The sequence below is a fragment of the Perissodus microlepis genome, chromosome 12 (genome assembly GCF_051167445.1).
Source record: "Perissodus microlepis isolate ML-2025 ecotype Zambia chromosome 12, ASM5116744v1, whole genome shotgun sequence".
Classification (NCBI taxonomy): Eukaryota; Metazoa; Chordata; class Actinopteri; order Cichliformes; family Cichlidae; genus Perissodus; species Perissodus microlepis.
In genome coordinates, this window is record NC_140472.1 from 19,620,560 (window position 1) to 19,645,591 (window position 25,032).

Here is a 25,032-nt window from a genome sequence, read left to right on the forward strand (position 1 = left end):
GGGCTGGTCTTTAACTTTTGTTCTTTAACTATTATTTTGTAGATTTCCTCTGCTTTGGGTCATTGTCCTGTTACATGACCCAATTTTGGTCAAACTTTGGCTGTCACCTTATGCAATAGTCTTTATATATGCTTGTATTTTCTTTTCTTTCACTGCTTTTCTGTTTCGTAACACTTTTTGGGTTCCAGCTTGGATGTATGCATATTACCCTACCTTGTTTTTTTCCCCCCCTTTCTTTTCTTTGTGTTTTTTTCCCATCATATTCAATCAAATCTGCAAAGTTTGTGACGTTTTGGTGAGGAGTAAGGCATGATAAATCTAACCTTCTTTGGAATATAGAAAACAAAACAAAACAAAAGCCCTTCCCTTTTTATACATTGAAGTAAAAGTCAGATTTTAGAAAAGTGTATGCCCTGCAGAACCAATCAGAATGTGGGACAGGAGGACAAAGGATAAAAATGCTGTCCAGTCCTGCGTAAAGTGGGACATCCGATCACCTTTGTCCTGCACCACCCTCACACACTTGTCTCCCACTCCTGACAGTACCACAGTTTCTCTCCTGGCGCCCTTTCATGTGCCTACTCTATATCCACAGAGACACGGTCCAACTCCTTCTGACCTTCTCTAAACTTCTCCATCAACACTATCAAAGCTTAAAGTTGAACAATAATAATGATAATAATTAGAAAAATTGAGTAATCGCTTATTCAAGTACACCAGTGTGGCAAAGTGATACGTGGTGGCGCTGTAGAGTCAACATACCCACTATTCAGGCCGCGAAGAAAAGCACAACGACGGAAGTAAAGAAGACAAACCGGAACATAAACAAAGGCTCAGCGTGACTCTGAAAGAGTGAGCCTATGACACCTGTTGTTGTTTTTTTCTGGATTAGAGAAATGAAAACTGTCTCTCTGTTAGGGTCTGGTGTGTTGTGATGTCCGTGTTTGTACCGATCACCAGCTTTGTGCGCATGCGGCTCACATGGATAGGCTCTCTGCTGCTTAGACCCCCTCCCACTGGACTCAGGTGTGTGTTGGCAGCCGGTAAAAAGGACCTGATAGACCTTCCTGTCCTGGTCGAGGATGAGCTCGAAGAGCAGTTTGTGAGAGGATCTGGACCCGGAGGACAGGCGACCAACAAAACCAGCAACTGCGTGGTGCTCAAGCACATCCCCACTGGGATCGTGGTGAAGGTGCTTTTTGTTCACCAATAGTTAATCGTGTAATGGTGTCCAGTACATCTGGAATACCTTTGATATTGTTTGTTGTCTTTTAATCTCCTCCCCAGTGCCACCAGACCAGATCTGTGGACATAAATCGAAAACGTGCCCGAGAGATTATGAGGGAGAAACTCGACGTTGCGTACAAAGGAGAGCTCAGTGAAGTTGTGATGAAGAAGAAGGAGTCTGTGCTCAGGAAGCAAGAAAAGAGGAGGAAGGCCAGCGAGAACCTGGAGAGAAAGAGACTGTTCAAAGAAGCGCTGGCTGCAGACTCCAAGCCCGGAAATGACACTGTATGAGTGGTGTGTGTGTGTGTGTGTGTGTGTGGTCGGTGAGGTCAGAGATACTTGAATGATCCTGCACGTTGTGTCTGTAAAGCCTCAGTCTGAAGAAGTGCTGTCAGCTCTAATAATAAGATTTTATTTGTTTAGCTTCAGACATGCACAGTATCAGTGTGTCATATAAGGATTAAAATAAAGTTAAACATCACTGATGTGTGATTGGTTGTTTATTCGTGTGAGTCTAGACTTGAGTTAAATAGGGGGGTCTGCTTCGTTTACCTTTAGATTGAAGTAGGATGGCAAAAATTTTGGAAGCCATGGAGCATTCAGCATATTTGAATTTCACAAGAAAAAGCTTAAAAAGAGACAAGTTGATCTATGGATGTATTTATATTGAAACCTAAAGGTGTCACCAGAACACAGTAATATATAAGTGGACCTATTGCAAATGAACATAAAAAACGTTTGCTTCTATTTATACTGATTATAGGATGCTGAAAAATTGCATTGAAATGAATTACAGTTGCTGGACACCTTAAGTACCTTGCTGCTACCCAGTTAGATCCCTTTTGCCTCCAGAGCTACCTAAATTCTTTTCACATAGATTCAAGATGGTGTCAGAAACATTCCTCTGAGACTTTGGGCCATACCGGCATGATAGCATTGCACAGATTTGTAGGCTGAATATCCATGATATAAATGTCCTGTTCAATCACATCCCAAAGGGGCTCTATTGAATTGAGATCTGGTGACTGTGGAGGCAATTTGAGTACAGTGAACTCAAGCAGTTTTTGGCTTTATGACATGGTGTGTTATCCATCAGAAAATGGGTGCTCTGTGGTCATAAAGGGATGCTCAGCAGCAATACTCATTTGGTACCAAGGGGCATAAAGTATGCCAAGGAAATACCATAACAAGTGGTTATTGGAGTTACTGTTACCTTCCTATCAGTTCAAAGCAGTCTGGCCTCATCTGACTTCTATAATCAAGAAGGCATTGTAACCCAGAGAACTGCTGCTCACTGGATATCTTTACTCATTCAGACCATTATCTGAAAACACTAAAGATGGTTGTGTGGGAAAATCCCAGCGGATCAGCAGTTTTTTTTTTTTACAATACTCAGACCAGTATGTCTGCATAATTTTTAACAGTACCTCTTACATCCTTTTGCCACTAGATGTCAGTAAAAATCTCTTTCTCTACATTGTTTATTGTTGTTGTATTGATGTTTTATTTAGAAAGTTTTATTTAAAAAGCAAATGTGGGTCTGTGCTCAATTCTAGCCATATCTAAGTAAAAATCATGATCTCTAGCTGTAAGTTATTGTCTTTTATTCTTATCTTTGCGATGTTATATTCCGTTAATATTACTTTTTGGATTTATAAGCTCTTTACAGCTAAACAGGCAAAACAGATTGTTTTGTGTTGCTATTAAAATAAGTATCATTAACTCTTATTTAATGCCACTGAGAAAAACTTTTGCAAAGAGACCGATAACACGCAGAGCAGTCAGCTGGGGCCAATCAGAGAGCTGTTTTCAAACCCAAGCCCCTCCCGTCTGTACTAAAGAGCCAATGAGAAGCGCAGTAGTATTTTTAAATCCTCCACGCTTTCTCCGGAGTGATGCGGTCTGATATTTGTCGTTGTCGTTGCAGTGAACCGAGTACAGTGAGGAACCAGAAGACACAGGACTGCATTTAACAGCTCCCACGCCCTCTGTGGATTTTTATTTGTGTACTGACATGGCAAAAGGTAACTGAGACGTGTTGCTGTTTGTGTAGTAGCTGACTGCTAAATGCTAGTTAGCGCAAAAAAAAAAAAAAGGGGACTAGGTTTGTTAAAATACACGTGGCTGTTTACAAATAAAACTCAGCGGTAGTGCTTTTTTGTCGTATATGTCAATGAATTGTTAGATAGAAGAGCTCAAATTTATTCATGTCTATGTTTATGCAGGGAAGAAAAATGTGCTGAGAGCCGACAAAAAGCCAGAGAACCCTGCTGAAGATACAGTAACCTCACTGACGGAGACAAAGGAAAACAAGCCAGCAAATAACAAGGTAACAAGGCTCTCCTCAGCTTATGCATCTCCAAAGCAGGAAGCTCACATTTTCTGGTAAACCAATTGAGACTTAGTGTTACTCTTGCAAGGGGTAAATCCTCCGCTTCATGCTGTGAACTAGGGGTTTCAAAAATAAGGGCCCGGAGACCAGAAGCTGCCCGGCAGATATTCCAGTACGGCCTAATTGGACAGGTTGAAAGAAGACCTACATTTTGGACTTTTAACTTTAATGTTATAGGTTTTACAGCTTTAGCTTGACTGATAAACACCTCCCTTCTGGGTATTCATGCTACACCAAAGTAACTGGGTTGATAGTTACAAAATATCTAATCAAAGTGGGCTTTATCTAGCTAGTGGATGTAAAATAAGTTTGACATTCCGTCTAGGTCCTTCATGTCCTTACTCAGAGTCCGGCCACAGTGGACACCTGGTTTCAGTTCAGCTATTTGTATGTTATAACTTAGTCCTTCTCTGTGGCTGAGTGAATGGCCAACAGTAGTACAAGGATTCACTGACCATGTTAGTGAATTCTTGTGAGAGAAACTCAGCTTGACACACAAGTAGAGAGGGAGAAAAACTTGAACATTCAATTTGAGCAATTTGAAATTTAGGCCTGTGGCTTGCAAATGGAAGAAAAAAATTAATGCCTCATCTTTTTTACAGTTTGAGCACTGTATGGGTCAGGAATGTATGCTCCTAATTTACTTTAGATTGCTGCATAACCCATCTCTACATTAACTCTCCAGGGCTGATGACTCCACATCCCTGTACTTGATTTAAACTGGATATTTGAATCGGTTAAATTGTGAGCAGATTTTCCTGCAAGTCCTGTCAGAAAATCTCAGTTTAGTGTTCCCTTTTATATATGTTATAAAGTATTGAATGAGTGAGAAACAGCGGATTATGGACAGAGTCTTTGTTAGAGTTGCCAGACCAAGCCGTGCAGTTTTTGCAATTTGTTTATGGTTTGATTTTTTTGGACTCGGCTGGATTAAAGCGATGGATAAAATCTGTTTTCTGTTCTCAAAGGTGCTGGAAAGCACAGTGCTAAGTGTGCAACATGTCTCTAGATTTAGACAAGTTTTTGAACAGTGATGAAATGCTACACTTTGTTTATTGCATCAGATCACTCTCATACAGCTTTCTTTTTATGACCCATGTTTATAATGATTTTTGTAGGGTTGTAAAGGTAACGTGCAGACAGTTCTCCCAAGTCTGCGGACTCTAAGCAAGCCCAGGTCCCCTCTGAGTGACAGCTCAAGCACGCTCATTCAGGAAGGAAATGATTCGGATTCAACTAAACCAGATATGCCAAGACTGAAAAAAGGTAAATTCTTAAATTAAGCACTTACTCTGTTATTTCACTGTTGTCCTTTTAGTTGCTGTTTCATCAGCAGATTCATGTGAGCTACACAACTTTCCAGCCTACTAGTAGTAGTAGTAGTAGCGCTCACTGACCTGTTCTTCTTAAATATTTGTGGTGTTTTTGTTTCGTCTGTGTTTAAGGCTCACCCAATAAAATGAAAGCTGAGGTATCCAAAGTGCAGAAGGCTGAAATGGCTTGTCACAGTGATGAAACAAGAGAAAAGGCCTCTGAGCAACCAAGCTCCACCTCGCATACTGACGTCAGGTCTGCAACAGATGGCAGTGTCCCAAAATCAAAGTCTCGGGGCAGAAATGGACACAAGCTGGGAGCAAAAAAGTGAGTACATGTGGTCAACGTGCCAGTCTCATTAAAAACACGGGTGGGGGGGGGGGGCACGGACTCTTTCACACTCAGTTGCACAATCATAATGACTTATTACTCTGATGTCTCTTCTTTTCAGGATGGAGAGTAAAGCTCTTCAAAACAGAAAGGTCACGGACTACTTTCCCATCAGGCGCAGTAACAGAAAAACAAATGCAGAGTTAAAGGTCTGTATTGACTAATACTTTTCCAGATTTCCGAAAGGACTTCATACTTTTTGGGTTTTTTTTTTTGTAAGCCACTAAACGCTGACCTATGACTCATTAAAGCATAGAAGAGGCACCTAACTCGAGGGATGAACCATGAGTTGTGTCTACACAGTTGGCAAAGAAACAGTTAAATAACACATAATTTATTAGTTTTTATTAATTGAATCTATGAAAAATGGTAAAGAAAACAGTGTGACAAACATTTACACTGGCAATGGTATTAAATGGGCAATAATATATATATTTTTTTTATTAGCTAAAATCCTGACACATTTCATCATGGTATCCCTTTAAAAAAATGAGGAAACTACACGAGTACAGGACAAAAATAAAATAAAACAACTACCGACTGCAGGTCTGAAGACCTGACACAGGACTTGAGATATACATCTGGCCCTTAAAATCACTGAAGCCTCATTGGAAATGGTCTCTGTGGAGTGGCTGTCGAGCCATTCTTAAGGGAGGGGGAACTATTAAAACAAAAATGAGGGGTGGTGCTGTATATAAAGTTGTCTTGATGTTCTCCAAAAAAAACAAAAAAAAAACTAAAAGATCTAATCACTGTTAACAGAGTGAACAACACAAGCACCTCGATGACCTGATAAAGAATGGCATTGAAGAAGGAATGCAGGTAATGTTTACGTTTGTGCCACTACAAAACTCTGCATGCAGACACGATCCCTGAATGTTGGTTAAGCAACATTTGCTAATCCAGTGTACATTTTCACTGTGAACAGGTCAAAAACATAGACGGCAAGGGGAGAGGGGTATTCGCTGTGAGTGGTTTCAAAAGGGGAGATTTTGTCGTGGAGTATCACGGAGACCTGCTGGACCTGGCTGAAGCTAAAATCAGAGAGGCCCAGTACGCTGAGGATCCTCAAACAGGCTGTTACATGTACTACTTCCAGTATCAATCCAAAACTTACTGGTAAGTCCAAATGGCATCGCTCTGCAAGAGGTCTCACACCCGTGTACACAAACCTTCAAAGTATGTGAGATTAATCATTAATCATCAGTTTATTCAGTGTTGGCGTCTCACCATAGACCTGTATATATTCACCCTATGGCTTTTTTTTTTTTTTTTTTTTTTTTTTTTAATACTTTCTGTATCATTTTTGTCTTCCTGGAAATCAAAATTCTAGTTGTACATGTTTTTGTTTTGTTTTTTTAGAATCATAAAAACATGTCTGTTCTTTAGGATGAGTAATTATTTCTTTAATACAAAAAGCACTGTTATAAAACTTTATTCTAGCTGACATTTATTATGTGAAAGACGTCTCCTAGAATTAAAAACAAAAGTTTAATAGCTGTGATTTCAGTATGGACACCTGTCTTGTGTTGTGACAGTCATGTCTGTATCTATGTATCACAGTGTTGATGCCACAAAGGAAACGAGTCGGCTCGGTAGGCTGATCAACCACTGTAAAACTGGAAACTGCCAGACGAGGCTTCACCCCATCGATGGAACGCCTCACCTGATCTTGGTCGCCTCCAGAGACATCAATGCAGGCGAGGAGCTGCTTTATGATTATGGCGATCGGAGTAAAGCCTCAATCCTTGCTCACCCATGGCTCAAACACTGAGACCTTGACCTTTTTTTTTTTTTTTTTTTATATATATATATATATATATATATATATATATATATATATATATATGAATGAATTTGTCCCGTCTGCTGTCCAGTTTCTTTATGGAAAAAGACTTGAGACTTGAAATGTTTTATTTTGTATAGATGCTAAAACTTCAGCTGGTGAAGTATATTTTTGCAAAATTTTATCAGGATTTTATATCTTTACGAAATGTAGCAGTCATTTTCTTTGAGAAGCAGGTTTGCACTGTGAACGGGGTTTCCTTTAGTAATTGTCATTCTAGCTTTTGTAAATTATTACATGTGCTGTAAATTGAGGAATAAAGCGGTCTTCATTCCTGCCGTGACATGATTGGTGGTGCATTCGATGTGAGGACATATAGATTAAATAAGGGACACATCTACTATCCTCCAGGTGGGACAAGACAGTATCGTGCATCTGGGGTTTCAAACATAAGGCCAGGAGCCTGAATTGGCCTGGTGAAGACTCCAATGGCTTTTTCAAACATTGTGAAAAAATTTTATATATTTTTTTTTAACTATATTTTCACAGGTTTTACAGCCTCAGCCATTCACAGCACACCAAAGTAATTAAATTATAGATTTCTGTGATTATTATTTTTTTTTTTTTAGACATCTTTCATTTTAAGCCCAAAGAGTCATGTTGGCAGATTTCTTTCACTTACTACAGCAGTGTTTCTTCTCCATGAGACCTTCTGTTGAAATTGTAAAGTGACGGTACATTATGAATTGTTCTGTTATAGCCCAGCCACTACTGTGATCACAGTGACGATATTTAACATTTAGAGCCACTTAATTATGGGCTGGTTCCCATATGCAACACACTTGCTTCATTCATACAATGAACACATTGGAGAACAACTCCGCTGAGTCCAGTCTCTAGCCATGCAGTCTGAAGCGCCATTGGTGACCTGTTCCACCTCCTGCGCTACGGTCACCTCAAAATTAAACTCCCAACATGATGCAGTGTGATGCATTTTTATTAAAATCTTAAATAGTAAAAGGCTAAAAGTATAATTACTCTGTCATCTTTGATAACTTAAAACAACATGAATACAAATAACTGTCTATATTTCACCTAATACCTGTATAATAAACACTACATCTGTGCCTCTTCCCTCCTTTTTAATCGCCTAATTCCCACATTTATTTTAGCAATTGAAGCATCCGTCAACATAGCGTACTGAAATTGATGTCCAGGTCAGAGGCAGGAGGACATACGAGAGGAGGGCACAAAGAAATAAAAGCCCATGTAGAGGGGCTTGTATCCAGCAATGGTCCCCAGCAGATACTGAACTCTAAATACTATGTTGCATGGTCCCTCCATGTTATATGTCCACACATTCTTTAGTGCAGTTAGGAGATAAAAGCAAAATTTACTACAAAATTTCTTTAAAACTTACCTGACGAGGCTTTAAGAGTGAAAGTAGGAATATTTCCACACATGCAGCTAGCACTTGGGATTGGGTTAAACAAGTGTGTAGCGTTAAAGCCATTTATCAGTGAGGCTAATTGGGGGGAAAAAAAGGGTTCATTTGTTAGAGAGCAAGAAAATGGGACCCTGCAGCAATGAAAAAGGTCATGTGGTCCGAAGGGTGCAGATTTACTCCGTTCCAGAGTGATGGGCATCTTAGGATAAGAAGAGAGGGGATGATGTGATGTAGCCGTCAAGCCTACAGTACGAGCCTGTGGGAGCAGTGTTACAATGTGGTGGTTGGTGACTAATCTAAATATACTGAGTGACCAGGTTTTTCTATCAATGCATGAACTGAACTGTCAACAAAGCTAAAGACAGTTCAGTGAAATATGAGAGTGGGTTACTTTTTTGCCCCACCTACCCTTCTTCACACAAAACAGAAGTCAACGAGAGGACTTCAGTAAGAACAAAGCCTTGTAATCTGCTGATTAAAGCCTGTAAATTTATGCTGTAATTTGTGTATTAGCAATATTTTTGGCATCTGGCTAAAATATGATAAAACAAAAGCTTTTTAAATATTCAACTTGAGACAAAACACAAGTACAATCAAATTTATTATTAGATTTTGATTGGGTATTTTACCTTCATTAACAACATAGAGATGAGTGATGGGAATGTGCCTACATAAAGACCTTATCATGGCTCATTAAAAAAAAAAAAAGCTGATGTTCAAGTTTATAAATAATTATAAACTTGAACAAATAACATGATCATCACTTGTTAAATAATACTTTCCAGTTTCCTTTCCATATCTTATTTTTACAGAATTAAAGATGTCTACTCTAAAAACATCTTAGGTTAAAAATTAGTATAAAATATAATGCTTATTAAAACTGACAAATACTTCTTAAAAAAGTACAAAAGGAGTTTAATTGTGCCGACAAATCCTGTTTGTCTCCTACATGGTCAGTTCCCCGTGAAAGCTTTTCTTCTCATTTTCGCCTGAATGAAAACCTACAAACAGAAAGGTCAGAGTTAGCTGAAGGAGCGCTGGTGAACATGGAGCACGCAAACAACGCTGCATCACGGGAGGCTGTGATTACTGACGGAAGCATTTTGGCAGAGGCGTACTCTCTCTCTGCATCTCTTTCACTGCTCAGACAAACATCCTGAGCGTCAGCATGAATTCACCCAGTCACAAGTATATCATTAGGAGACAGGAGACGGGCTGTGAGAACAATCTTCCTGCTAGCTTATTACAGCATCATGTGGTTGCTGCTCAGAATTCTTCTGAATCCTTTCCATTTGAGGTGCACGACTTAAAACAAGACCTACTTTTACTTCCTTTTTTCCGCTTTCTTTATATTATTTTTAGTCATCTGTAAATACTTTTGTTGGTAAACCGAGCCAGCTTGTTACTCACAGTTTGCCTATGGTCGTCTTCTCTTCTTTCATGTCGTTTATCGTGGCTGGTCTGTGCTCTGTAGCTGCCGGTGTCTCCACCTGCCATGGTGGAGATGGAGACACCTCCACCATGGCTGGTTCAGCTTGTGGCAGGATCCCACTGCAGGAGAACGGGGATATTTATGATCACTAAGAGTATTTTATAAGACAGGCTAACATTTCATTTTATGAGACATGATCGATCTTGTTGCTTTAAAATGACAACAAATAAAAAAAACATGATGTGATTGACAATGAAATGTGAGGCTTCTATAATATGCATATATCTTTTTGCATTCATTGGCTAATTGTGGTTCTTATATTTGTACACTCAGTGTTATAATTACATAGTCACATTCACTCATTGGCACTTTATTAGGTACACCTGTTCAACTGCTTTTTAACAAAAATATCTAATCAGCCAATCACATGGCAGCAGCACAATACATTCATGCACGTAGACCTGGTCAAGAGGAGGTGCTGAACTTTAAACCAAACATCAGAACAGAGATGAAAGGTGGTTTTAGTGACTTTGAAAGTAGCATGGGGGTCAAACTAGACATGCTAGTCTGAGTATGTCATAAACTGCTGATCTGCTGGGATTTTCCCATGTGAGGGAGGCTAGCCTTATAAAGACCAGCTCAGATCAGAAACTGAGGCTCAAATTCACACGGTCTCACCAAAATTAGACAACAGAAGATTAGAAAAATGGTGCCTGGTCTGAGGAATCTCGAGTTCTACTGCAATGGTAGGGTCAGAATTTGCCATAAAACAAGATGAAAACACAGCTCAATTCCACCTTGTTTGAATGGTTCAGGCATGTGGTGGTGGTCATGGTATACTGATGCGGAGGATATTTTCTTGACACACTTTGGGCTTCTTTGTACCAACTGAGCATCGTAGAAACCATCTACCTGATCTTTATGACTACTGTGTACCCATCCTCAGATGGCCGCTTCCATAACAGACCATGTCACAAAGCTCAGAGCATCTCAAACTGGTGTCTTGAACATGATGGTGAGTTCAGCTCAAATGGCAACCACAGTCACCAAATCTAACAGCCTCTAACAGCCCACAAGTCTGCAGCAATGGTGTGATGCTGTCATGTCAACATCAAAATCTGAGGAATGTTTCCAGCTCCTTGCTGAATCTGTGCCACAAAGAATTAAAGGTTTGAAGGCAAAAGGTGGTCCAACCTACTACTAGCACACTAGCAAGTTGTACCTAATAGAGTGGCTGATCATTGTATGCATTTACCCATGGACTCAGTGTAATTCTAGTTGAAACTGATATGAGATTCAAGCCAGTCTGACATAGCATTATACAGCAGCCCATCAATAAATCCTCTTACAAGCGCACAGTCTTCAGGTGTATTGACACTGAGCTGGTGCATTAGCTACATGTTTCTGATATAAATAAAGATTTATCATTATTTTATGTACTCTTAGAAGCCAGAGTGAACTTTACATTTCACACCGTTTCATACCTCTTGTACAGCTGAAGCTCCTCCTGGGCCACCATGAGCTGAGCCTTCAGCTGGTTCCTCTCTTGCAGCACCTCCTTCAGCTCCTGCATAGTGAATCGGGGTCTGTTGGGGTCTGTCAGGTCCACCACCAGCTGGTTCGGTCCCGAAGTCTGCTGTGATTAAAGGAACAAAAAGCCATATTTAAAGGTCTACTTCTATCTGACAAGAGCCTGAACTATAGAGCGTCAAACTCACCGCGCCAGGCCTGGAGGAGCCCTCCTTGATGATCCTATCCAGTTCGCTCTTGAGGTTGTCCCGCTCCATTTTCAGCTCCTCCAGAGACAAGTTGTACTTGTTGACCAAAGTCTCAAACATTTCCAACACACGGACTATCCTAAACTGTAGGTCTGACACTTCTTCGCCAGTGCTGCTGATTTTTAACAGATCTCTTCCGATTACGTACGAGATATCATACACATCTTCCACAGTCAGCTCGAAAGCGTCCTTCTCGAAAGCCCGAGCTGGTGACGATTCCTCACCAAACTCCATGACTCAGCGGGACGGCCGAAATAAACTCGACTTTTTTCCCCCCGGATGCCACTCATAAGTCCTTAAACCCAACTCTTTCTCCCTCTTTCTCGACTTCGGCTCGTACAGAGCGAAGGTGGCTAACTTTAGAGAAGCAGCACTTCCCCCATCACTCACGCACCAATGGCGTGACTCGTCGGACAGCAGAGGAGGGCAAAGTATCCTAGCGACAGGTGAGTACAAAGATCGTGTACAAGTCAAGAGCGCTCACTCGGCTCTGGCCATCCGCCAGATCATAGATCGTCGGTTTGTAAGGAAAATAATGCAGTTTGTGAGTGAGAGATCACTCTTCATATAGTCTCTCTGAACTTCTCTCAATCAAATCAGGTGAGAAAACACGTGATTTTATGTGTTTTGTTTTAGTGGCCCTGGTTAGCTGAGTAACTACAGTAAAACAAAAGGTTTGGGAGAAAAATATCCTAAATGTCATCTTTTAGAGTGAAATTTGATGACTTTTCCGAAAATGACACAAAATAAACAAAAAATATTTTCTTACATTTTATACTGTTGTTCAGTACAAGTTTTTGTACATTAAGGCTGTTCCGGATAAAATTTAACCCACATCTGTGCTCCAGTGGGTCATATCTAGGAAAATAGTTGTTTCAGGAATTCAGAAACTGTACATCTCCGGTCTTGGTGTACTTTTTGTGGGGTAGCTTAATCTAGCATATACATTGAATAAAAATATCATGGTATTGTGTAATTCAACTGTATGTCTTTCAGAAATCTTTAGCAATTTGAAGTTTTATTTATGTGTGCTCAATTACGGGACTTTGCAGGATTACTGACCTTTTTTTAATTTAAATTTTAACTACCAAGTAAATTGAAAAATTTTGATGTATGGCTAATTCTGACTCGTTTTTATGAGAAGAAAAACCAGTAAAATTTTCAGGTTTTTAACTTTAATAGTTGTTGAAATAATTATGTCCAGACATAAGTTCAGATTTCAATGTGTGGAAAAGAAGGTCTGCTATATTAATTATCTGATATATGAAGCTAAAATATCTCAGCTGTCATTACAAATGTTCAAATTTTGGACCATGAAATGTTTATGCAAATTAAAGATGGCTGAGCAGAAGGCTTGGTTGATTTGAGAGCGAATGGCCCTTTTAGTATTTTTATGATACAGAAGTAAGGACAGTGCTACTAACAACAGTTATAATAATTATACATAGTTACATAAAAGAAGCAAAATAGTTCATGATTATTTTTATTTTTTGCTATTTTTACATTTAATAAAATATATTTTAATTGACTGTTATGTTTGCATACCAAAAAAGGGTCATAATACTGTGTGATTGTTTATGTTTTTGTCCACAAATGAGGGTTTGTAATACCCATAAAATGCACTTCCACTGCTCTGTGAATCATTAATTCAGCATTAATGTGTCTGGATATGTTTTTAATGGTCAAATGGTATTCTATGCATAACAACAGGAGCTCTTTTCCCTAGTTATTCCTTTTTCAGTTTTGTTTTCTTTCTGCTTGCTAATTTTGCAAAATTAATAAAGATATTTTTTAAAAAAGAGCAAAATATCGACTGTGCTTCATAGTGACACCAAAAAAATTAAAAAGTTTAAAAATAAAACTTTATTACTTTATTTCAAACAAACATTATTTTCCCTGTGCATCCCGGCACATACCAGTAGTTATGATAGTATTTATAGAGTATTCATTAGTGATGGAATATACTTCTCCTGGAGATTAAGACTTGCCAGTGTACACCACGATGTTTGGTGCCAGGCTGTAGTGATTAGCAGAAGCGCACTCTCTTCATGATGAGCTCATAGAATAAAGGCACTTCAACTTTCATGATCATGTGCTTACTTTGCCATCAGATGCATCTCAACATGAACCAAACAAGACATTCAGTTTATAGGCTCAACAAATACTCTGTATATGTGTATATGTATTTGGAGCCATGCAATAAGAAGCTTAAATGCTAATATAAAGCGTCTGACATGTGCAGCATCAAAAGTCTCCCTCAGTATATCTGCATAAAGCAAAGCACTTACAGGTGGTGACTTTCCAAAGACATAAAATATGACTGTGACAGGTCATAAAAACACCTGAGAAGGTCCAGGTATGGCCATTTGCCTCACATTTTAACTGCTGAAGTTTATGTAAAGCTCAAAGTAGCAAAAATAAAAACAAGAAGTATCATAAAAATAAACATCAATTCCTTAAATCGCCACATTTTTAAATGTAAAAACACAAGATGGGTTTAGTTTTTAATAATTAAGGATCGGAGCCATTAAACCCAGGTGTGTCGGTCAGAAAACTCGTGCTGAGATGGTGTGGTTTAAAAAAAAAAAAAAAAGTCATACGAAGGAAAGTCTTCTGATTGGCAACAACGTTGGATCGTCTGTGATCAAACCGGCAGCCACCATTGGCATAATAGCTGTGAAGATCCTGTCCAGACAGGAAAAGAGAGAAAACACATCATATGTAAAGACTATGTGAGATCAGTATTACTGAGTCATGTTATCCTACACAGGAGCAGAGTACTGATATTTAAAATAACAGGAGTAAGAAAACCATCACAAACAAACTCATTGCTCACAAGCGTCTTATTCCTGATTCACGTTGATCAGCCACAGGTAAGCTTGGAGGAGGAGACGGAGAGGAGACAATGGAGCTGGTGTTCTCCTCAGTGTTCAGCTCATCACTGAAGGATAAGGAGGAGGTCAATGTCAGCTTTTGTATCCGCGCCGAGTCAAATTTTATGCCTGTGAAGGAAGTCGTACCTTTTATAGTATGCCAGCTCCTCCTGCAGCAGGAACACCTGAGCTTTGAGTTCATTCTTCTCCTGCAGGACGTCCCGCAGCTCCTGCAGGGTGAAGCGAGGCTTGTCCAAGTCCTCCTCTGGCTCTTCATCGGTCGATCCATTCTGCATTCAAAACAAATATTCATTCTTTCTACTGCACAGCTTAAAAACAGATACTATAAAATGAAAGAGGTTGGTTATGCTGTTGAAGTGAAACTGGTTTTCTCCAGCAATGTACAACAGAAAAAGGAGCATACAAAGTTTTAACCACGAGTCGCCGTTCTTGTGCATTTAACAAAAAAGGTCATGTCTGACATATGTTCATCGCCTTAAGGAAACACTACATGACAAAGTTCGTCTGAATCTGCCTACGCTGACCTGTCTAATGTCTCTGGCATTGTGATATGAGCATTAACAATAACATCAGTCCAGTGAGTGTCAATGTGTTATGGCAGATTAGCTAAACGGTGAAACAATCTTCTCCCAGCTGTGCATCACTTCAGGCATATTTAAACATCCAGTGCTTGATCATTTTCAGCACCAATGAGGCGTAGCTAGTAATAAAGTATGGACAAACTATTTTTACCTTGCTCCGCCCTGAAAACTGTGGCAATACCAGTATCCTGGCATGGCTACGCACACCTCATTATCCCACGGTAGCATCAACAAACTACAGATCCATCAATAGCGGCTGCTTATCTGGGGTCGGGTTGTGAAGACATCTGCCTATGCAGGGAAGTCCAGACCTCCCTCTTCCCAGTCATCTCCTCCAGTTCATCCAGGGGATACCAAGGTATTTCCAAGCCAGTTGAGGGAAGTAATCTCTCCAGCCTGTCCTGGGTCTACCTCGAGGCCTCCTCCCAGTAGGACATGCCTGGAACACCTCGCCCACAATCGATCCCAGTTGGATACTGAACCACCTCAGCTGGCTTCCTTTGAGAAAGGCCAGCCACCCTTCTGAGGAAGCTCATTTCCACTGCTTATATCCACCATCTCATTCTTTTGATCACTACCCAAAGCTGTGTGACCACAGGTGAGGGTGGGGACGTAGATCAAATCGACAGCTTTGTGATCTTTTCACCCAAACACACTCGAAGCACCAATCTGTCTGACGATCTCCACTCTCCCCTCACTCATGAACAAGACCCCGAGATACTTTAACTCCACCACTAGGGGCAGCATCTCATCCCTGACCCACTGCTCTCTCTCTCGCTGCCTCACACTCAGCTTCGAACCACTTCAGTGTGAGCTGGAGGCCAGCACGTATAGAGGGAACAGATCATGGTTCCATGGATCTGTGGTTCACTGGAGTCCCAAAAATCTGGTCTCCTAGTTTCACCCTATGACTTAACCCTGGTCCTTCATGTCCCACCTGCAGTGGCTCTGTGCCCCAGCAATGGGCCCACCCCACAGTTTGAGAACCACTGACCTGAAGTTAAATTAGATTAAACCAGATACATCTGTGAGTAGTGGGATTAAAGATGGTACCAGCTGACTGCTGTGCCTCACTATGACAAGGTGATAATGACTATTTAGTGTAAACAGTCTTATAGCAGCTCTGCTATAACACAACACAGCAGCACTGGCTAAATAGTAAAGTGTACGTGGACATTACCAGCAACAATGTTGTTGAGTTCTCCTCTTCATCTCCGTCTTCCTTGTTATCCTCTCTGTTTGCTGACTTTCGGAGAAAGGAAAGACTCTTGTCGCACTCGAAACAGTTTTTCAGAAAGTCTGGATCTCCCCCACACTCCACCCACACTGAATTTGGTTTGAAGGAGCTAGAAAGGTGAGCTGCTGCTGCAGACTAGATTTGTGACACATAAAAGCCACTTAGGCAAAAAACAAAAAACAAAACAAAAAACCTACCCACAAATAGTTTGAACATCTGCTAAATATCAGGTATTTTTTCTTACAGTCATCAGTGGGGATGCAGGTGAAGAAATCTCAGAATTTGACAGAGGCAATTCTTCTATCTCAGCGACTTCTATCTCTCGCTCCAGCTCCTGCAGCTCCTTTTTCAGCCTGGTGACCTCCAGCCGCAGAGCCCCCGCTTCCTGGTGTTGTGCCTGGGCTGCAGCTTCCAGCTCAGCCCTCTGCTGAATCAGGGTCTTGCCCTGAGCCTCCATCAGTCCTATCCTGTGAAGAAGCTCCTGGTTCATCCTTATCAGCCGATGCTGCTGCAGCTGGAGCTGAAGTTCAGAGAATTTGCTCCATGAATTCTAGTAAAACAAAGTTGTTGTTTTTTGTTTTATAGTACATATATTCTTAGATGCAGGTATTATGAATCCTCACCGCCTCGATATCCTCATTTTTTAGCGTCAGCTCATGATCTTTAGCCCGGATGTCGTCTCTCTGTTTATCCACCAAGTCTTGAAGTTTCTTCATCACTTGTTTTTCTTTCTCTGACATTCCTGCTGTAATCCAAATAAATAAATTCATGCTCACAGAAGGGTTACATAAGCATTCAAATAAGCACAGTAAAATAGGTTTTTAAAAAATCAAAACAGAGTGAAATTCTGCACATGGGCAGATTTTGCACTAAAACCTTTTACCAGCATGAAACTGAACAGAACTACAATCACATTTAAAGAGTTACGAATCCACAGGAATATTTTTCAGTATGTCACGGATGCACTGTGTACTGTAAATCCTCCAGTTAAACACCAGGGTCACAGTCATTTGTTTTAAACAGCAAACGCCTAAAAATATCAAATGACACAATTTCCATGGTGTACACCTTCTTCATTTGGTGTATTAATACACAAAATAAAAGAGTCCAAAAGATTTATAAAAATATTTAACTTTTCAATTTAAAGTAAAATATGATAGGTTATTTTCCCAAAACATAGAAACTTTCACAAATGTTCAAAGCCTGGTTATTTTTAGGCTTTGAGATTCAAGAAAATAAAGCACCATGGATGTATATGTTTGAGACAGATAAGGTGTCAGTGGCCAGAGGAGTCACGTCATGTAATATCCTGTTGTTTGTGTGCTTATAACCAGTGCATGTGCTGCAGCCCTGACAGTAAGTATAAAAGCACTTCCACACAGAGCAATATTTTAGTCGGATTCAAAAATAGACTTCTTCACAAGCTCCCGGCTTTCTCTCTGCACAGCCTCATGCACAGGGTGGCTGTGTGTAACATACAGCAGACTGTTATGAGTATGAAACACATTTCAGATTTTCAGCCAAGACTGATCTAATTAAGAGTCAGAGCAGAATTATTACAGTCTTGCATTTTTTTTGTAATAACATTTGAGTTTTTATTTTCAGTTCAGTTTAGTTTCAACCAGTTTGCACAGTGGATTTTCTCATGTTGGATGTTAGTTTTTTGTACATTTCTTCCACTTATCCAAATCAGGGTCACAAGGGGGGTTTCGGGGCTGGAGCCTATCCTAGCTACCATAGGGCGAGAGGCGGGATACACCCTGGACACGTTGCCAGCCTGTCGCAGGACTAAGACATAGAGACCGACAACCATTCGCACTCACATTCACACCTATGGACAATGTGGAATCATTATTTAACATAAGCCCACTAACTGCATGTCTATGGATTGTGGGAGGAAACCAGAGTACCCAGAAAGAACCAACAAAGACACAGGGAGGAAAAGGTCAGATGCTGGATTCGAACCCAGGATCTTCTTGTTGTAAGGAACAATGCTAACCACTCACAGATTTTTGTTGTAATAGACCTCACTGCACTGAATCATACTTGTTATTAATCTCTGTCTCTCTTCCACAGCATGTCTTTTATCCTGTCTTCCTTGTCTCACCCCAACTGGTTGCGGCAGATGGCCGCCCCTCCCTGGAGCTGGTTCTGCCGGCGGTTTCTTCCTGTTAAAAGGGAGGTTTCCATTCCCACTGTCGCCAAAGTGTTTGCTCACAGGGGTCATATGATTGTTGGGTTTTTCTCTGTATGCATTATTGTAGGGTTTACCTTACAATATCAAGCGCCTTGAAGCAACTGTTGTTGTGATTTGGCGCTGTATAAATAAAATTGAATTGAATTGATCATATTGACATGACAGCATCACACAGTTGCTGCAAATTTGTCAGCTGCACATCAATGATGTGACTCTCCAATTCCACCACATCCAAAGGTGCTCTGTTTGACTGAGATGGGGTGACTGTAGAGGTCCTTTGAGTACAGTGATCTCACTGTCACCTTCAAGAAACCTGGTTGAGATGATCTGAGTTTTAAGACCTGTCCATAAAGAGATGGATACGGTCAGCAAGAGCACTCGGGTAGACTGTGGGGTTTAAGGAAGCAGGAAACGTTTTTCTAATCTTCTGTTGTCCAGTTTTGAGGAGCCTGTGAAGCAGTTTTCTAATCTTAGCTGACAGGAGTGGCACCCAGTGTGGTCTTCTGCTTCAGGTTCCTCGTGTTGTGCATTCAGAGATGGTCTTCTGCACACCTTTGTTGTAACTCGTGGTTATTTGAATTACTGCTGCCTTTCTCACAGCCTGAAGCAGTGTGGTTTTTTGCTTCCGACCTCTGTTATCAACAAAACATTTTCACCCCCCGCTCACTGTATATTTTCTCTGTTTGAACAATTCTCTGTAAACCCTAGAAATGGTTGCCTGAAGAAAAAAATCACAGCAGATCAGCAGTTTGTGAAATACTGACACAATCCATCTAGCAGCGACAACCATGCCATGTTCAGAGTCACTTAGATCACTTTTCTTCTCTATTTTGATGCTTGATTTGAACTATAGCAGGCCATCTTGACCATGACTACGAGCATACATCCCTTGAGTTTTCCACTAAGATGTAACACACCAACTGTTTTCTTATTCAAGGTTTGTGTATTAAACCCTGGCCGAGAGCTTTTTGGTAATCAACTCACCTTCATGTTTCTGCAGGTCTTCCTCTGTGACCGGTGTCTCTTTAAGTGAGAGGCTCACCAGCAGCCTCTTGTTCTCCCCCTGAAGCTGAGTGATTTGAGAAAGCAGGTCCTGGACTTCTCCTCTCCACACATCCTCCAGCAACTCCAACTCCTGAGCACAAAAATGAGGAAACTTCAAATAGAGTACTGGACCCATTAATACTATATATGGAAAAAAGGAAGCAAGGGGCATATTAGATTTTTTTTCTTTTATCAAAAGAGATCATCCCTTACTTTATGAGGATGGATCAAACCTATCACACTCTGTGCTCCACACAAGCAGTGAATCAAAAGAAAGTCTAATTTGCATCTAAATGTAGAAATAAGAAAAAGCTTTTTAGTCCTGATTCACCGTAAATATCCTGAGACTGAACAGAAATTACCAAGAACTGGTAACTAATTACAAGAAAACTCAGCTTTTGTGCATCCAGTGCTAGAAGCTGAGAAAAAACAGTGTGAAAATTAGAGTGTGTGCTTGTGTTAGCTCTGAGAGGCACTGGCCACCTGTCCATGCTGTTTCACGCCACTTGTTCAAAGAGGGGATAGACCAGCGGTCCCCAACCCCCAGGCCACGGACTGGTACCGGTCCGTGAGTCATTTGGTACCGGGCCGCGAGAGTGAGACTCGGGTGTGAAATGTATGGTTTTCAGGGTTTTTATCGGTTTTTAGCGTTATTTTGTTATCGTTTTTTTCGTTAACTCGGTTTTCCTGGATCTTTTCACGTGTGTTATGAATAAATCTTATTTTTTTCGGTACCGGTACTAGTTTTATTTTGTTGTATTTATCCGCGACACCTTAAAGGCCGGTCCATGAAAATATTATTGGGCACAAACTGGTCCGTGGCGCAAAAATAGACTCTAGCGGCCACGTGACCATAAAACAAGGTTACAGGGTCAGATGTGTGTGTACTATTTTTCCATGTTTTAGATCGAGCAGTTTTAACATTACATGAAGATAACATCTTCATCGCGATTTTCTGGTAGAGAGCAGAATTCATGGATCCATTAATTAAGGCAAGTCGTCCTGAAGCATCAAAGCAGCCCCAGACCATCACACTACCACCACCATTTCTGATTAAAATGCTGTGTAAGTTTAACATAGGATGTAATGGGACGCAAACCTTTCAAAAGGTTCAGCTTTTGTCTCGTCAATCCACAGAATTTTATATATATATTTATTTATTTTTTGGAAATGTGAGTCAAGGCTTTGTTTTCTTTATGCACAGGAGTGGTTTTCGCCTTAGAGCTCTCCCATGGATGCCATTTTTGCCAAGTCTCTTTCTTACTGGAATCATGAACTCTGATCTTAACTGAGGTAAGTGAGACCTGGAGTTCTGTAGATGTTGTTCTGAGTTCTTTTGTGACCTCCTGGATGAGTCGTTGACGCACTCTTGGAGTCATTTTGGCAGGCTGGTCACTTCTGCAAAGGTTCAGCACTGTTCCAAGTCTTCTCTATTATCTGTATAATGGCTCTCATTGTGTTTTACTGGAGTCCCAAAGCCTTAGAAATGGATTTGTAGCACTTTACAGAACGATAGACGTCAGTAACTTTCTTTCGCAGCTGTTTCGTTGAATCGTGGCATGACGTGTTGCTTCTTCACTTTGTCAGACAGACTGTGATTTCCTGATTCAACAGGTCTAACAGTAATCAGTCCTGGGTGTGGCTGGAAACAGAACTCAGCTTTAACTATCAGTAACCACAAAAAAATGTGGTTAATGATAGTTAATTACAGGGTGGGGGAGAGAGTTTTTACTTTAACACACAGGGCCAGGTAAGTTTGGAAAACTTTTTTCTCCTTAAAAAATGAATTCATCATTTTAAAAACTCAGGTTTTACACACACACACACACACACACACACTCTCTGATGGTTGCATCGTAGGACTCCATTTCAGCAGTGCTTCCAGATTTGCTTTTTGATCATTGGAGAGTTGCTTAAAAAAATGATTATGTATTTCAGTACTGGTTACACCTGCATCAGGAAATGACAGAAGTGAGAGAACAAAAACAAAACCTCTTTGGCCTGCAGCAACACTGAAGGCAACAAAATTAATTTTCTTGTCACTGAAAATGTAAGTAATTTTCTCAACCTTATAAAAAAAATTGCGTCTCTGCCACCGCTTCTTTCATGAAAACAAATTATTATCTCAGATGGGCTGATTTCTTGTAAATCTGAGAGTTATTTGTGTAAACTGTGCAGCTAATGGCTCTAATCCACAGCTAAAATAAATGAAATATTGTGCTGGATAAGGCCAGCAGCACATCTGGTTTATTGCTCCCAAAATCTGTACTTAAAATACTCAAGCATATACAACATGTGTCTTAAAGGTCCGGTCTTGTCATTATACATGATAGGAGGTTGTTTGATTCATTAGACAGTGTGCTATAAAGCAGTTATGTAATGGATGTGAAATGGTCATCCTACTGCAGCAATCTAATGTTAAATAATACAAACAGTGCTCAAAGCAACTCATTAAATGCCACTACCTGAATATAGTTATTATAGTTTTCTTTTTTCATTAGTTTCCAGAGATGATTTTCTTGTATCAGTTTAGTTGGTATTGTTTGAAAATATTTAGCTTTAGTTTAGTTTTTATTAGTTTCAGTATTTGTTTTGGTCTTTTTAAATTTTATTGTGTGCAGAGCATGTGCCAGAGACTATATTTAGGAAAAATCAGTACATGTAAGTGTTTAAAAGCAGCTGACTCACAGTCCAGACACTTAAATCAAAGCCTCATCCGGCAAGCTGTAATAATATTTAATCTCTATGCTTATTTTAGTTTCGTTTTCCAAGTTCACAAAATCGTTCCAGTTAGTTTTCCCCTTTTTTGTATTTCTAGTTTTTATTTTAGAAATTACAATATTTTTCCACATCTAGTTTTAGTTAACTACAATAACCTATGACTGAAGGAAAATACACAAATGATAGCTTCAATAGGCATCCACAAATATTTTTAGCTGTATTTTCTCCACTTTATTCTGTTTTTCCACACTAAAAGTTAATTATAAAATGTGAAATGTGCTGATATCCTTTTTGCTCACCTGACACAAGGCCTCATAAACAGGTACACACACAGGTGGAAGTAGAAACAGGTGTCTGCAGGTAGGTTGACACTGACCTTCTGGTGCTTCCTCTCCTGCTCGTGTCTGTCGCTCCGCTCCTGCCGCAGTCTGTCAAGCTCCCTCCGCAGGTCCTCGGCCTCCTGCCCAGTGGCTCCGCGGCTCACCAGCGCCTCCAGTAGCTCCAGGACCCGAACCACTCGGGGCACCAATGCGACGAGAGCGTCGCAGCCAAACTTGTCTATCATCCGCTCAAACTCCTGCCCTAGCACCGCCGCTATCTCATACACATCCACAACCGTGAGCACCGCCGCGGATTTGTCCAACACCGACACAGCCCGGTTCTCCATGCCTGAGCTCAGTTTTATCTACACCGCAGGACTTTTACATATTTTCATGTCCTCTCACTCTCCGAGAGGACTAATTTGCAGATAGACGAGTTTACCTAAGCAAACAGGAACCTGAGCGAGAACGCAGTTTGTTGACAGTTAAAACTTTCTCCTGCGCCTCGGATGCCGCGTTCACATACCCGCGAAAAGTCGTAAATGTCCACATCCGCGGTAAAACGTGACATTTTTGCATGTTATCAGATATAAAACAGAGACATGACGAAATACGAGGGAAAACGTGTAACTACCCCCTTTCATTTTTAAAGGACCGGTGATTATTGGATGTAAAATAATTTTGGCGATACTTGGAGTCGTGTATGATGAAACAGCAGTTCGTTGGGTGTTTAAACAAATATCAGTGCTTTTTTTTTTTTTTAGCTCACGCTAAGTAAAAAAACTGAGAGAAACGCATACTCCTCTGTTCCAGCAGTTCAACGTGTGATTTCAAGACGCTGTTCATATTTAAAATTGTCTGTGAATGCAGCAATCCTCGTTGTCTCCAGGCCGAACTGCGCATGTCAAAATACCAGTAATTCGTTACCTTTTATGCTCCTAATGTAGGCTCTAAAATATCCCAGCCGTACGTGGCGCCTTAGCGACAAGCAGGAAATAATAAGCAGTACAGCAAAATACATAAAACAAATAAAAGTTAAATGAAAATATTTATTAAAATATCGCCAGTGTCACTGATATATGTTGTGGTAACAATGCATGGTTCATATGTTTCAATGTTCAGTGTTATTTTTTAATTGTCTGAATTAGTCATTAATAATTTGAAATCGTTTATTATTATTATTATTATTATTATTGTAAATTGCCTGGTAAGTTTAGCAAAATTCATATATATAAAATGCACAAAAGGCTGCAATTAAAACGGTTCTAGTTAGAAATATTCTTTTGAACCTCTTCTTTGTGGTTTCAAGCTCATGCGTATTGACATCGTTACAAATGTCCATTATTCAGTATTAAGCCGGGCATGCTGAATGTACTGTTTGTTTAACCATTAACCATTACATAGCCACTGACAGGGCAGTAATTCATTTTTACTCATGTAGACCTGAGGTTTAAATTGACCATCAGAATGAGGAAGAAAGGTGGTTTAAGTGATTTTAAACGTGGCATGGTTGTTGGTGGCAGAGAGGCTGGTCTGAGTATTTCAGAACCTGCTGGGATTTTCCCCACACAACGTTATGGCATGGGCATGTGTGACTGCCAGTGGAAGTGGGTCACTAGTGGTTGCTATCGATGTGACTGCTGATAGAAGCAGCAGGATGCATTCTTAAGGGTACAGAGGTGTACACTCCGCTCTGATTCAGCCAAATATTGAAAACTGATCAGACAGCACTGGACAATGCAAGTAGATATGACATGGCCCAATCCATACTGATAAAGGAACCAAATTTTTTGTGAAGGGAAAGAAATCACCTGATAGACCAGCTTTTCAGTTATTACAAACAAAACTGAGGGCAAAGAGAGACCCACAAGCAGTAACTGAAGGCGTCTGCAGTTATGGCCTAGCAGAGCATAGGGAACACAGGATTTGATGACGTTGACGTGTATGGGTTCCACACTTCGGTCACCAACTGCGAATGATTTTAATCCAAGTATTAAAAATGATCCATATTTGTTTGAGCCTCTAAAAATCAGTAAACCTTGTATTAAAGCTGAAAGTCTGGAGTTCAGTCATTCTGATTGATTTAAATACACTACAAAAGTTGTCTTTGTTCAACAAATTATGGATCTAACTGTATTTGTAATATGCCATTTGCCGCTCTAGATTTGCCTCAGCTCACAATTTATAACCATAAACTAATGCCTGCTGCATGTGTGGTCTGTGTTCATCTGTATGACTGCAGTAAAGAAAGACTGAAAGCTCCTGGTCCCCA

At 40.3% G+C, this 25,032-nt stretch overlaps 4 protein-coding genes across 8 annotated transcripts in view; 2 read left to right on the forward strand and 2 right to left on the reverse strand.

Annotated features, from left to right (window-relative positions):
• mtrfr (mitochondrial translation release factor in rescue) overlaps positions 1 to 1,708 on the forward strand; it is a 3,418-nt gene extending 1,710 nt beyond the window's left edge. The window contains exons 1-2 of the mRNA XM_084947398.1: positions 1 to 1,192; positions 1,288 to 1,708. The exon at positions 1 to 1,192 is cut by the window's left edge and continues 1,710 nt beyond it. Of these exons, the coding sequence (XP_084803524.1) occupies positions 935 to 1,192; positions 1,288 to 1,518 (489 nt within the window). The 5' untranslated portion in view covers positions 1 to 934 and the 3' untranslated portion in view covers positions 1,519 to 1,708. The remainder of the gene's footprint in view (positions 1,193 to 1,287) is intronic.
• A 1,087-nt stretch (positions 1,709 to 2,795) lies between these two features.
• On the forward strand, positions 2,796 to 7,116 carry kmt5ab (lysine methyltransferase 5Ab). The gene is made up of 8 exons (XM_084947396.1): positions 2,796 to 3,251; positions 3,453 to 3,556; positions 4,738 to 4,885; positions 5,065 to 5,260; positions 5,385 to 5,472; positions 6,086 to 6,145; positions 6,252 to 6,442; positions 6,887 to 7,116. Exons 1-8 carry the CDS (start codon positions 3,242 to 3,244, stop codon positions 7,095 to 7,097), a joined length of 1,008 nt encoding a protein of 335 aa, XP_084803522.1. The 5' UTR covers positions 2,796 to 3,241; the 3' UTR covers positions 7,098 to 7,116.
• Positions 7,117 to 7,161: 45 nt separating this feature from the next.
• Positions 7,162 to 12,148, reverse strand: rilpl2 (Rab interacting lysosomal protein-like 2). Of its 2 annotated transcripts, none has more exons than XM_084946802.1 (4): positions 11,707 to 12,148; positions 11,473 to 11,621; positions 9,967 to 10,107; positions 7,162 to 9,557 (listed from the first exon to the last, which is right to left on the reverse strand). In XM_084946802.1, the coding sequence occupies exons 1-4, from the start codon at positions 11,998 to 12,000 to the stop codon at positions 9,536 to 9,538; spliced, it is 606 nt and encodes a 201-aa protein (XP_084802928.1). In that variant the 5' UTR covers positions 12,001 to 12,148; the 3' UTR covers positions 7,162 to 9,535. The 2 variants fall into 2 exon arrangements, with proteins under 2 accessions (XP_084802928.1, XP_084802927.1); XM_084946801.1 differs by having other exon boundaries at positions 11,473 to 11,624.
• Positions 12,149 to 12,293: 145 nt separating this feature from the next.
• On the reverse strand, positions 12,294 to 23,274 carry LOC146376204 (RILP-like protein 1). Of its 4 annotated transcripts, none has more exons than XM_084946800.1 (8): positions 22,817 to 23,274; positions 19,660 to 19,810; positions 17,102 to 17,220; positions 16,723 to 16,998; positions 16,422 to 16,613; positions 14,787 to 14,929; positions 14,603 to 14,707; positions 12,294 to 14,451 (listed from the first exon to the last, which is right to left on the reverse strand). In XM_084946800.1, the coding sequence occupies exons 1-8, from the start codon at positions 23,105 to 23,107 to the stop codon at positions 14,361 to 14,363; spliced, it is 1,368 nt and encodes a 455-aa protein (XP_084802926.1). In that variant the 5' UTR covers positions 23,108 to 23,274; the 3' UTR covers positions 12,294 to 14,360. The 4 variants fall into 4 exon arrangements, with proteins under 4 accessions (XP_084802926.1, XP_084802923.1, XP_084802924.1 ...); XM_084946797.1 differs by having other exon boundaries at positions 16,723 to 17,028; XM_084946798.1 differs by having other exon boundaries at positions 17,102 to 17,223.
• Between the last annotated feature and the right edge of the window lie 1,758 nt (positions 23,275 to 25,032).